General features: G+C 30.2%; 1 protein-coding gene across 1 annotated transcript; it reads right to left on the bottom strand.

The window, feature by feature from the left end:
* Positions 1–1,180: 1,180 nt before the first annotated feature.
* LOC112702407 (receptor kinase-like protein Xa21) lies at positions 1,181–4,835 on the bottom strand. Its single transcript, XM_025753417.3, has 2 exons — positions 2,009–4,835; positions 1,181–1,720 (listed from the first exon to the last, which is right to left on the bottom strand). The coding sequence occupies exons 1-2, from the start codon at positions 4,719–4,721 to the stop codon at positions 1,362–1,364; spliced, it is 3,072 nt and encodes a 1,023-aa protein (XP_025609202.1). The 5' UTR covers positions 4,722–4,835; the 3' UTR covers positions 1,181–1,361.
* Positions 4,836–12,651: the final 7,816 nt, after the last annotated feature.

The following is a 12,651-nucleotide window of genomic DNA, read 5'->3' on the forward strand; positions in this document are numbered from 1 at the left end:
ATTAAAAATATGTTAGAGAACATATTATAAATAGATTTTGAATTTATTTATTTTTAAAAAAGACATAGGTTATTTATATTAGAGTTATATAAAACTACATTTTCATTTTTTTCATTTTTCGTTTTGCATTAATTGCTACAATTTGTCTGCTCTTACGTTTTTTGTTTGTTTGTAAATAAAAATGTTATATTAAATTTAAGAAATCTTTTACAATTAGTATGAGAGATTAAAAAATGAAGAATAGTAAGAGTCTTAATATGTATAAGTTGTAAAATTTGAACATTTATAACTGAAATTTTTATAATTATTATTATTATTATTATGACACTTTTAATGTATGTTTATTGCATTTAATTAGTACTTGATGTTTCAATTGAATAATAATAGATAAGAATTTTTTGTTTTAATTTTTTTAAAACATTTTATTTTACTAAATAGTGATTGGTTGATTTTCATCTTTTGCCAAGTCATTGGAATTGCTGACGTGGCATCCTTAGGAAAGAAAAGATGGCTTAAACTCATTGTGGAAAGAGTTGGTATCAGCTTTTATATATTATAAATAGATGTTTTTAAAAAATTAAAACAAAAAACTCTTATCTATTATTATTTAATTGAAACATCAAGTACTAATTAAATGTAATAAACATATTTAAAAGTGTCATAATAATAATTATAAAAAATTTCAATTACAAATATTCAATTCTACAGTTTATACATATTAATACTCTTACTACTCTTCATTTTTTAATCTTTTATACTAATTATCAAAAATTCCTTAAATTTAATATAACATTTTTATATGTTTTTCATTCTCATTTATTTATTTTTTTAATTATTTACAAACAAAAAAATCGCAAGAAAAGACAAAGTGTAGCTATTAATGTAAATCAAAAAATGAAAATACACTTTTGTATAATTCTAATATAAATAACCTATGTCTTTTTTTAAAATAAATAAATTCAAAATCTATTTATAATCTCTAAAATAATTTTGATATAATATTTATTGAAATATATTATATATTATAAATAATTTATTTCTTCATATATTGTGCGGGTCTCACTTTAGTTATACATTATTGTAAGTTCAAAGTATTCAGCAACGTGAGGTTCACAAGTTCATGCGGGATTGTGCTTGAAAAATTGACACAATACATTATTGAAGTGTAAAAGAAAAAAGATTTGCCATAAAAAACTGTTCCTTGATTATTGTAAAGTAGGGTACAGAACACAACAAGAAGCATTTCATTAGCGTATAGAAATTGAAGCTATGTAAATTAAACTACAACATTCACATAAAACAAGAAATGGACAACAGATCCAACTGAGAACTAAATTTGTTTCCATAATCATGACACCTATCTAAGGAAGCAGTTTGTGTTTAATTGCATGCAGCTCCATTATGACATCTTTAATGTTCATCCGTTGAGTGGGAAACTCTTCAGAACATGCAACTCCAATCCTAGCAAAAGACACTAAACACTCCATCATGTTTTTCTGTTGTGTGATCCTTCTTTCTCCTTCATCAAACAGAGTTATCAATCTTGAATCAACAATCTCAGTAATTCCTTCTGGAATTGCCAGTTTACAGAATTTGTGTAGGCTTAGATCTTCACCAAACATGCCATCAGTTGGTCTCTTTCCGGTTAGTATTTCTAAAAGAAGAATTCCATAGCTATAGATGTCTCCCTGTGGTGATACTGATCCATCTGCTCCATACTCTGTTGATTCCAATAACAATGCTTTAAACAAGAAAAAAGAATGAAAAAGGAGGAGTGTGTATATATAGATAAAATGCAACAACATCATGCTTAAAAAGTAACATCAAATGATAGACAGAGTAAGGTAAAATTCTGATTCTTAATGCGCTGAGGATTTGGTTAGTTGAAAGTAAATGATGAAATTGCTATACTGTCATGAATCTAACATAACATAGAAAACAATACCAGGTCAGTAACAATATATGTAGTTATTAAAGAAGTACCAAAAGTGATCAAAAGCACTTATACCTGGTGGAAGGTATCCGATGGTTCCCTTAATAACAGAGGAACTAGCTTGATTACTACTAGTATAGCTTGTGGCATTCCCATGAAGAAGCCTAGCTAACCCAAAGTCTCCCAAGTGAGCAACAATGTCATCATCAAGTAGAACATTACTTGGCTTAACATCACAGTGAACTACAGCTTCCTCTGAATCATTGTGAAGATAATCCAATGCAAAAGCTACATCAAGAGCAATATTTACTCTATGCATCAGGTTGAGACTCAAATTTGTGGACTCGCTATCTTCAATGGTGTTGTGCAACAAGGTTTCTAAACTCCCATTAGGCATGAACTCAAACACTATGGCCTTGAAATCATCACCTTTGTAATCAACACCTGAACAACAGATCAATATATTGAGAAGGTTTCTGTGCTTCATTTTTCCTAGAGCTTTGCATTCGGACATGAAACTCTTCGATGCTCCGCGTGTTTGAAGATTCAACACCTTCACAGCAACAGGTCTCTCAAAATGGACAAGGGTTCCTCTATATACTGAGCCAGAGCTTCCTGTGCCAATTAAATTTAAGGAAGAAAATCCATTGGTTGCTTGATGTAGTTCTCCATAAGAAACCTTTACATAGCCATATTGCAAAGCTAGAGAAGGAGTGGATAACCTTTTTTGCTTCTTCTTGAGAAGATATATACTAATAATAAAGGCAGCGGAAGTGATTAGAATCCCTCCAAATGCGACTATGAGGATGACTTTCTTTTTAACAGATCTCTTGTGTTTCTTCTTTAAGGGCAACGTAGAGCATGTAGGGAGATTCAATTGAGGTATCCCACCACAAAGATCTTTGTTTCCGGCAAGTGATATTGCTGTGACATTATTGAATACCCCTCCTACCGGGACCTCACCAGAGAGATGGTTAAAAGATAAGTTCAAAGTATTCAGAAACGTGAGATTCACAGGTTCATGTGGGATTGTGCTTGAGAAGTTGTTATTAGAAAGGTCCAAGATTTCAAGGGATAGTAGAGATCCCAAGAATGAAGGTATACTTCCATGGAATGAGTTTCTTTCTAGTACGAGCTCTGTTAAAGCAGAGCAAGCACTAAGTCTCGTGGGAATCTCACCAATGAGCTTGTTATCTTGTAAATGCAAGATGGAAAGATGGTTCAAGTTTCCAAGATCAGAAGGAATGGGGCCGGTAAAAGAGTTGGAGTATAGAAACAACTGTATTAAGCCTTGCTGGTTGCCAAATGTTTGATTGGGTATATTACCACTTAAGTTGTTTCCATATGCAGCAAATTTTTGCATGTTGGTGCAGTATCCAAGTGTAAAGGGAATGAGTCCTTCAAATTTATTTGAGCTCAGATCAACGTCAGACAGCATAGTAAGGTTACCAATGACAAGAGGGATGTTGCCATAGAACTTATTTCCATCCAACCACAACACTCCAAGATTTTTTAGCTTTCCTATTGAATCTGGGATTGTTCCCTCAAGAAAATTCCCCTCCATATCAAGTGTTGCTAGGTTGACTAGTTTTCCAATTCCTTCTGGTATCCTTCCAGATATTTGATTCAAAGCCATACCAAGCAAAACGAGATTGGTTGATAAGTTGCCTATGATATCTGGCAATACTCCACCTAAATAATTTTCATAAAAGCCTAATTTCTGCAATTGAGTGCAATTAGTCAATGAGGAAAGAAAATCCAAATCATGAGCTCTTCCATTTCCGAATCTATTCCGTCCAACATTAAATATCTGGAGTTTGTGTAAACTTCCTACGGTAGGAGAAATTGGTCCATAAAAATCATTTTTGGATATTTGAAACTGTTGCAGCTCAGAAAGGTTGGATATTGAAGACGGAAAAGTACCGGTGAATCGGTTCCCTCCACACAAAAGTATCTCAAGATTGGGAAAAGCCATAGGTAAATTTGAGAGAAAATTACCCACTAACTGGTTTTCCGTGAAATCAAGAACTTGAATATTTGAAAGGTTATAAAGTGAAGGAGGAACTTGACCAGAAAAATTATTTACACCCAAACCCAAAAATTTCAAAGTTGACAACCTACCCAAAGTTGGAGTTATGCTTCCTTCCAATTGATTGTATGCAAGTGACAACTTCTCAAGAGATGAGAGATTTCCCAATGAAGGTGGTATACTACCAACAAACCCGTTAGCACCAAGCCCCAGCTGAGTCAGTTGCATCATAGAACCAAACCATGAAGGAACTTCGCCAGTTAGATTATTGTATAGCAATATAATTACTTGAAGGCTTGAACAATTTATCATCTCTATGGGAATCTCTCCATGAAGATTATTTTGCCTCAAGTCAAGAATCTGCAGTCTCTTCAAATGACCAACTTCTCTTGGAATCTGACCATGTAAATTGATGCTAGTAAGACTCATCTCTCTGAGGAATGTTAGATTTCCCAAGGAAGGTGCAAGAGTGCCACCCAAATCTTGATTTTGTAGTTGCAAGGATGTGACTCTCTTGTGGCGGCGACTGCATATTACCCCCTCCCATTCACAAAAATGGAGTGACTTATTCCATGATGGAAGAGCATCCGAGTCTCCATTGGTAAGCTTGTCCTTCAAAGCAAGCAAAGCCATCTGATCGGTCTCTGAACTCAAGGGCATGGTCACTGCAGCAGATGTCATGTACTCTATTTGTGAAGCAATAGGTAAGAGAAACATAATGAAGATGATCATTATCATTATGCAGTGCGACAAGTGCATGGAGTAGTTAAGAAAGAAGGAAGGTGAAAATTAGAATAAATTTTGGCACTCAAAGGTTTAACAATTTTTTTTAATAAAACAAAATGAATCCAAAAAGAAAATGAAAAAAATGTTATCTATTAACATTGCAGTCTTTGTCTTGTGCAGCAGCAGGACGTGCCGCCACTTAACTGAAGACACTGTTTCTGAACTTTCTGTCTTCCGCCGAAGTCGTTACGTGCAAGTGTTGAAATCAAGTGCTTTAGTCAAAGGAGGATTTGCTTCTAAACGGGAGTGGATCTAAATTTAAAAATATCAATATACCTTTAGATTAATATTTATGCTAATAAATTTACTTGATCTTTTTTCTCCTAAATAATAGAAATAGAGAAACTAAAGAATGAGTTATAGTTTATATATCTAAATAAAAATAAATTATACTAAAATAAATCATATTAAAAAGAAAATATTAATTAATTAAATGGTTAATTTAAATATAAAAAGTAAGACAATTATTTATATTTATAATTAAATAAATACTTACTAAGTGTTAATAATTACAATTTCATTGGTTATTGAAATATTTTTGTTTTAATAAAAATTAGAAGTCTAATTTAAAGTTAATGATGCTATTTTGATTTTAATTAAGTGTTAAGTATAATTTTGTTATTTAAGATAAAATATTATTTCATTTAAAGTAGACTATTTTAATTATAATTAACTGTATATTAGTAATCTGAACTAAATTTAAAACATGAACGGATAGGAAACATATTATTTAACTTATAATTAATTATAAAGTAATGATTTAAATTAAATTTAGAGTATGATTTGATTTGAAATTTTTATTTATACATGTAAGTAAATGATAATTAGTGATTTGATCAAATAAAAATTTAAGTATAATTTAATTTAAAGGTCATAATCATAACAACAAAACAAAGCGTTAATTAATTCTTAATATCAATTTCAAAGTATGATTTGATGTAATCATTTAGGTTATATTTAGTTTTAAGAATGGGATAAGACAAGACATTAAGAATAAGATATAAATGTCAAAAACATAAAAATTAGTATTTTTTATATTTTATTTAGTGACAAACTTAATATAGGATAAAATAAATAATAAAAAAAGTATAATTTACCTTATTTATTTTACACAAAATTTAAAATAAAAAAATGATAAAAAATATAATTATGAAAATTTAATAGTGATAATAAAAGAAAGAATAAAAAATAAAGCGTGTCTTTATTTAATGTATCTATATCCTTCTTATTAGAAATGCTACAAAATACACTAATTTAATAGAGAAATTCTTCGCATACAAGCGATTAAGGCTTGTAAGCCTTACAAGTCTAATTAAAACTAACGCTCAAAATGCGCTTCGAACCGTTCTTCTTCCTCTTCGTCTTCTTCTTTTTCTTTTTCTTTCGTTTCTTGCATTCTCTTTCTCCTTCTTTTTCTTCTTTTTGCTGCACGTTATTCTTCCTCTTACTCTTCTTCTTCTCCTTTTCTTTTGTTTTTTGCCTTCTCTTTCTCCTTCTTCTTCTTCTTGCTGTACGTTCTTCTTCCTCGTCTTCCTCTTCTTCTTCATTTACATGCTTTTCTCTCTGTTTTCTTTCTTCGTTATTCTCGATTTCCATTGTTTTTTGACATCAAGCTCTGAAATCATTTTTGAAGAAGAAGAAGCAGCAGAAGATGAAGAGGAGAAAGAGAAAGAGTTCTGAACTATGCATGTGTACTTCAACGAATTTTGGGTGTATTTCTTAAATCCTTTGGGTGTAGTTTTGTAATCCTTTGGGTGTATTTCTGTAATCTTTTTGTGTATTTCTGTAATTGTTTGGGTGTATTTCTGTAATCGTTTGGGTGTATTTCTGAAGTTTCAGTATTTTCAAAACGATTTCAAAGCTTTATTTCAGAAACTATGAAAATCCAAAAAAAACAAAGAAGAAGAAGAAGAAGAAGAAGAAGAGGAAGAGGAAGAAGAAGAGGAAGAGGAAGAGGAAGAAGAAAGAAGAATAGTCGTTCATAATACATGGTGAGTGTAGCGCTTTGAAAACAGGAAACGGTTGAATAACGCATTAAAAGGCCCATATGTGTAGCAACTTGTAAGACTTGTATGTGTAGCAGGTCTCAATTTAATATCTCAGAATGCAATATCTGTGTGCATAAATTGAAAAGGGAGATGGTCGTGGCTATGGTCACCTTCATTAAATAACTTTTGACAATGCCTCTTTGTATGACCCTTCACGAGGCAATTTGAACATGGCATTTTCTTTGTTTCATTTTTTTTGAGTTTGGGTGCACCTTTAGTCTTAGCGACACATGGATCACCAACAAATTCAGCAACAAAATATAGTATATGAGTAACCTCATTTTGCATTTTAATGCTGCACCTTTTTTCTAGATCTTTAGTACATCTAATCACTTTATTCATTGTATTGTAAAAAAGTGAAACTTCTTGAGCAGCAAGAAATGACATCCACATTGTAGCAACTGACATTGCACTATATCTCACTAAAAAAAAATTTCAGCGTCAATTGTAGTACTTTTGATTTTTTTTACTATTAATATACTTCTTTGCATCTCGGATTCATCTTTTTAGAATTAGACTTTGTGGCAATTTATCTACATCCTCTCGTCTCAACACACATAACATATGACTACAAGGATACTCTTCGTGATCTCTTATCCTTCGTGATCCCAATGACAGCATTTACACTCCAATTTCTTCTTGTTGCGATTATATGCAACCGTAAATATTTTGTCCCTCTTTTAAAAAGCACAAATTTTATATACCATAATTGTGAAAAGAAACTCATTATGTATAATGTCTAAAGAAATCACTTCTTCAATTTGCTTCTTCATTCGTCTGAATATTTTTTTAGTGTAGATGTTTGCAGCACAGAGCTCAAAAGATTGTAAGTCAGTCGTCAAAACAGGATCAACATTGATTGTTTTGAATTGAGCAATCATCTCATTGTTGCGATAATTTCGTAAAGTAAAGTTCACTCAAGATTCTCAACCAACTCTAAAATACTGTGCCTTGAGCGTGCGTTTGGTTAATGGGTATGTCTACCCAAGACATAGACACGGAAGCACACGTTCTTCGTTTGGTTAATAAGACACAAAATTCTGATAGACACGAGAAGACACAAAGGCACACAAAGACATAAAATTTGTGTATAGCAGGGAGGGATGGAACACTAAACTTGGGGTTAATGTTCAAATTCATCCCTGAAAAATTACGCGAACTTCATTTTCGTCCCCGAATGATTTTTTTAATCAAATTAGTCCCTGAAAGATAAACTGTTAATCAAATTAGTCCTTCCGTCAATTGAATGATGACGTGTCACGTTAAGTGCCACGTGGCATGATGACGTGACACGCCACGTGGCAGGTCAGTAACACGTGGCAGGCCACGTGACACGTGGTGTCACTTGACATATAAAAAAGTTTTCAATTAGTCAAAATAGTCCTTGAAAGTCCAGACATAAGTTATTTTCATCCCTCAAATTTTAAAAATTAGTCAAACTAGTCCTTATATAATTTTTTTATTTTTTCTTCATAAAATTATCTCTCTTCTTTAATTCTTCTCAAAATCTCTCTTATTCTTTTCTATTCTAAAATCTTTTTTGTTACATTACTACATTTTACTGGAATATATATATACTCAAAATTGAAATGCATGTATTTATTAACCTAAACAAAGTTATATGCTCAAAATAAAAAATTTATGTATGTTAACCTAAACAAAGTTATACCACTATTTTTTTCTACTACATCTTTTTTTTCATTACGGTATTACTTATATATAGGAGGTAATGGTAGTGATACTCAGAGTTAAAATTCAAAAAGATTCACAAATTTTGCTTCAATTCCAAACTTTACAAAATATTAAAAATTTGTTGGTTAATTATTATTATTTTTTTTATTATTATTATTATAAATGAATTGCTTCTTAAGCGTAATACGTGCAAACATCATAATAAATTTTTGTGTGTTTCATATGTTTGAGATAGATTATATAATTTTTCTTTTAATTTCACAAATCAATGAGATAAAATGAAATAGAAAACATTATACCTATGCATAACACAGGCTACTCCGCACTAGTACATTATATAAATAGATATGCTTCATATTAAAATAAAATTCCTTTTGTTTTAAATGAAATATTTTAAAAATTATATTAGAATATTAAGATTCAAAAAGTGATTCCATAAACCTGTTTTTTAATTACTGAGTTTTACTATATAAATTAAATAATAATAAAAATTATAATTTTGAAAAATTTAAAAGATTTAAAATTTAAAATAATTACTATATTATTTAGTAAAATTTAAAATATTAAATTTTTAAATATATAATCAACAATAATTTGATAAACTCATTTAAATAAAAAAAATTCACATAAAAAATTACAATTTGAAAATGTAAAATTTTAAAATATAAATGACAAATAACTTTATAAAAATTTAATTATTTTTATTATTTTATATAAAGAGAATTTTGTTTATTAAGATTTAGAAAATAATATTAAATTAGTAGTATAAAAAATATTATAAATTTAATATTATAAAAAAATTATATAAGGACTAATTTGACTAATTTTTAAAATTTGAGGGATGAAAATGACTTACATCTGGACTTTCAAGGACTATTTTGACTAACAAAAAACTTTTTTATATGTCAAGTGATACCTGCCACGTGGCGTGTCACGTCATCATGCTATGTGGCACTTAACGTGACACGTCATCATCCAATTGACAGAATGACTAATTTGACTAACAGTTTATCTTTCAGGGACTAATTTGATTAAAAAATCTTTCAGGGACGAAAATAAAGATCGCGTGATCTTTCAGGGACGAATTTGAACATTAATTACCCTTGAAATTCTTCTCCTTCCTCGGTTTCCTTTCATCCAATTTTCCTTCCACTCACTCTGACCACCACCGCCTCTCCTCCCGTGGTACCACTAGTCTGCCGCCGCCTCTCTTCCTCCTTTCCTTCCACCCAAATCACTGCCGCCTCTCTTCTTCCTTTCCTTCCGCCTTTCTTGCACCCAGACCACCGCCTCGCCTCCCTTTCTTCCACCCAGACCACCAACCACCCCATCCCTTCCTCCTTTTTCTCCTCTCTCACTTTTTTTTGTCTATTCACGGTTGTTCTCTGCTGTCATCACCTTTTGCAGTTGTTACTTCTGCTTCACTTCTCGTCAACAATCACCATTCTGTCACCATCTTTTCAGATCCGTTCTCTGTTCTTCTGCACACTCTGTGTTTCTAGATCCGCACACTTTGTTTTTGAATAATTTAATTTTTTATTTGTTTGAATTTTTGTTAAAATAATTTTGTATTAATTTTGTTAGATTGAATTTTTTGTTGATATTTGTCGGATTAAATTTGTTATTTAGTTTTAGATTGTTATTAGTAGTTATTTTTTTGTTGAGATGGTGGCTGATTGTTAATGATGGTAGTTTGGTTTAAATAGTAGTTGCGTTGTGGTGGTACTGAGAATTTGCAATAAGGGTAATATTAAAATTTAACATAATTGTAATTTGTGTCTTCTGTTTTGTATTTGTATACCAAACAAGTTTAAAAAATTTGTGTCTTATTGTGTTTGTGTCTTCAGTGTCTATATCTCTGTATCTATGTATTAAAAAATACACAAAACAAACGCAGAACAAATCTCTTTATGAGGTTGTTAATATCTTCACATCATGAAGTGGTTCTAAAACTAGCACAAATTTATCCGGAAGAAATGCCCTAACCCAGCTTTCTTTTTTTATATTGTTTGTCAATCCATGTCGTATGTTACTACCAAACTCTTCAACCAATTTTGACTATTCCTCCTCAAATTCAACAACATTCCACTTGGCATAAATGAACTTCTTAAATATTTCACAGAAGTTTGAGTCCTTAATTCCTACAGTAGGATTTTTCTAAAGATGCCATCTGAATAATTTATGGGTTGCATTTGGAAAAATCTCATTAATTGCCTCTTCCATAACCTCGTATGTATCAGTTACAACAATTTTAGGATGCTTATTCATCATGACCTCCAAAAATTTAGCTAATAGCCAATTGTATATAGATGCCATTTCATTATTAAGTATGACAATCCCGAATATACACATTTGTGGTTATTCCCAAAAAAAATTTACCAAAAATTTTTTGTATTTATTTTTTTCATACGTAACATTAAACGCAGGGACATCACCAAAATATTGATAATCAGTTCACATATTTCATCAACTCAAAATAAGCTATCCAACCGATCTTTTACTGTTGAACTATATCGCGTCATAGTCATCGGATCAACGTCGACTTTTTCAAACATGTAATTTATGGTGGCATTGGCATTACCACCTGAAATGCACAACCGTCGACTCCTATCAAAGTGATTATCCAAGTCTTTTTTTTGTAAAACCAGCTTTGACATACCACCAGTTTGGAGAAGAAAAAGCAGGATTGAGAATTTTCGAAATTGATAGCTTAGAGGAGGGAGAGCGGGATTGGGAATTTTTGAAAGAGCTCAGAATTAATAAAAATAATCAAAATTAAGTATAATTTTCGTCACAAATTGGTATATTTATACGTTGGTGCAAGTTCATTTAACACTAATTAAATTAGAAGAGAAAAATGATGCCGGACCAATTCTTGATTTCGGGTCAATAAAAAAAAGACACATATCTATAAGATCTTTAATATCAAAATACATTCGTGGTCCAGTTTTAAATTTCAGCGAAACTCATTTTTCATAACTTTATTGGAGTATATCTACCATGTAACATCCAACTAAAAATAGTGTGTTCAAAATATATTTTTTGAAAGTCAAAGAAAGCATGCTAAAAAAAAATTAAAACAGCATTGTTAATCAACTCAACAATTCAGTTGACCGTGAGGAGTCAAAATTATTTTTTCAATTATGCTGGTTGTATACTAAAATAAGTTACAAATATAAAATATATATTAAAATAAAAAATATATATTAAAAATAAATTAAATTATATATATATATATATATATATATATATATATATATATATATACAAATACACTAATAATTAATTTTGATATGAAAATAATATTTTTATTATTTTTTTAGTCAAATAAAATAAATATATTATAGAATCATGTAGATGACTAAGGAAGGAAGTTGTATGATGCTGGGTTGAAATCCTAGTCAAATTGGATAAAGCAATTTAAAACAATTTGTTAGCAAAATAAATAAGATAATAAAGCACAAGTTGAACAAGATGTTAAGGTTCAAGTTGATATTCATCCCTTGTTAAACTATATATAGACCGGTAAAACATTTACTATTGTATGAGAAGTTTTGAATAAAAATTAGTGAGTAAAAATTAAAGAAAAAAATAGTAAAAATTTTTATATATGATTTTTTATATAATTTATGTAATATATAAGAAGGTATTATAATTTTTTATATATTTTAAAAATTATCATTTTTACTATTTAGTCATAGTTATTTTTATTATTTATTTTTTTTTTTTACTAAAGATAAGAGACTCAAATCCACATCCTCTTAATTAAGTATGGAGAGATTATGTCATTTGAGTTTGAACTATAACTCATTGGCATAGTTATTTTTATCATTGTCTAAATTATTTAGTTCAATTGTATCTCTCTCGTTTACAAATTTTAGTTGCATTGTTATGCATGATATCCAACATGAACGATTTAACATGCACTCCACACACTCTGTAAGTTCACAACTTTGAAAGTGATTCGATTCAGTCATTTTTCATATTTATCTTATTATCCAAATTCCAATATCATTTAACAAGTTGCTATAAGCCTATAAGCACTTTGAATTATTCAAAGTAAAAATCTCTTCCAAAATTGATAAACATCAACATAATACAAAGGCACAACAAAAAAGGATAATAAAAAACATAAATTATTTGATGCATGGAACAAGTTACCG

Source organism: Arachis hypogaea, chromosome 7 (assembly GCF_003086295.3).
Source record: "Arachis hypogaea cultivar Tifrunner chromosome 7, arahy.Tifrunner.gnm2.J5K5, whole genome shotgun sequence".
Lineage (NCBI taxonomy): Eukaryota > Viridiplantae > Streptophyta > Magnoliopsida > Fabales > Fabaceae > Arachis > Arachis hypogaea.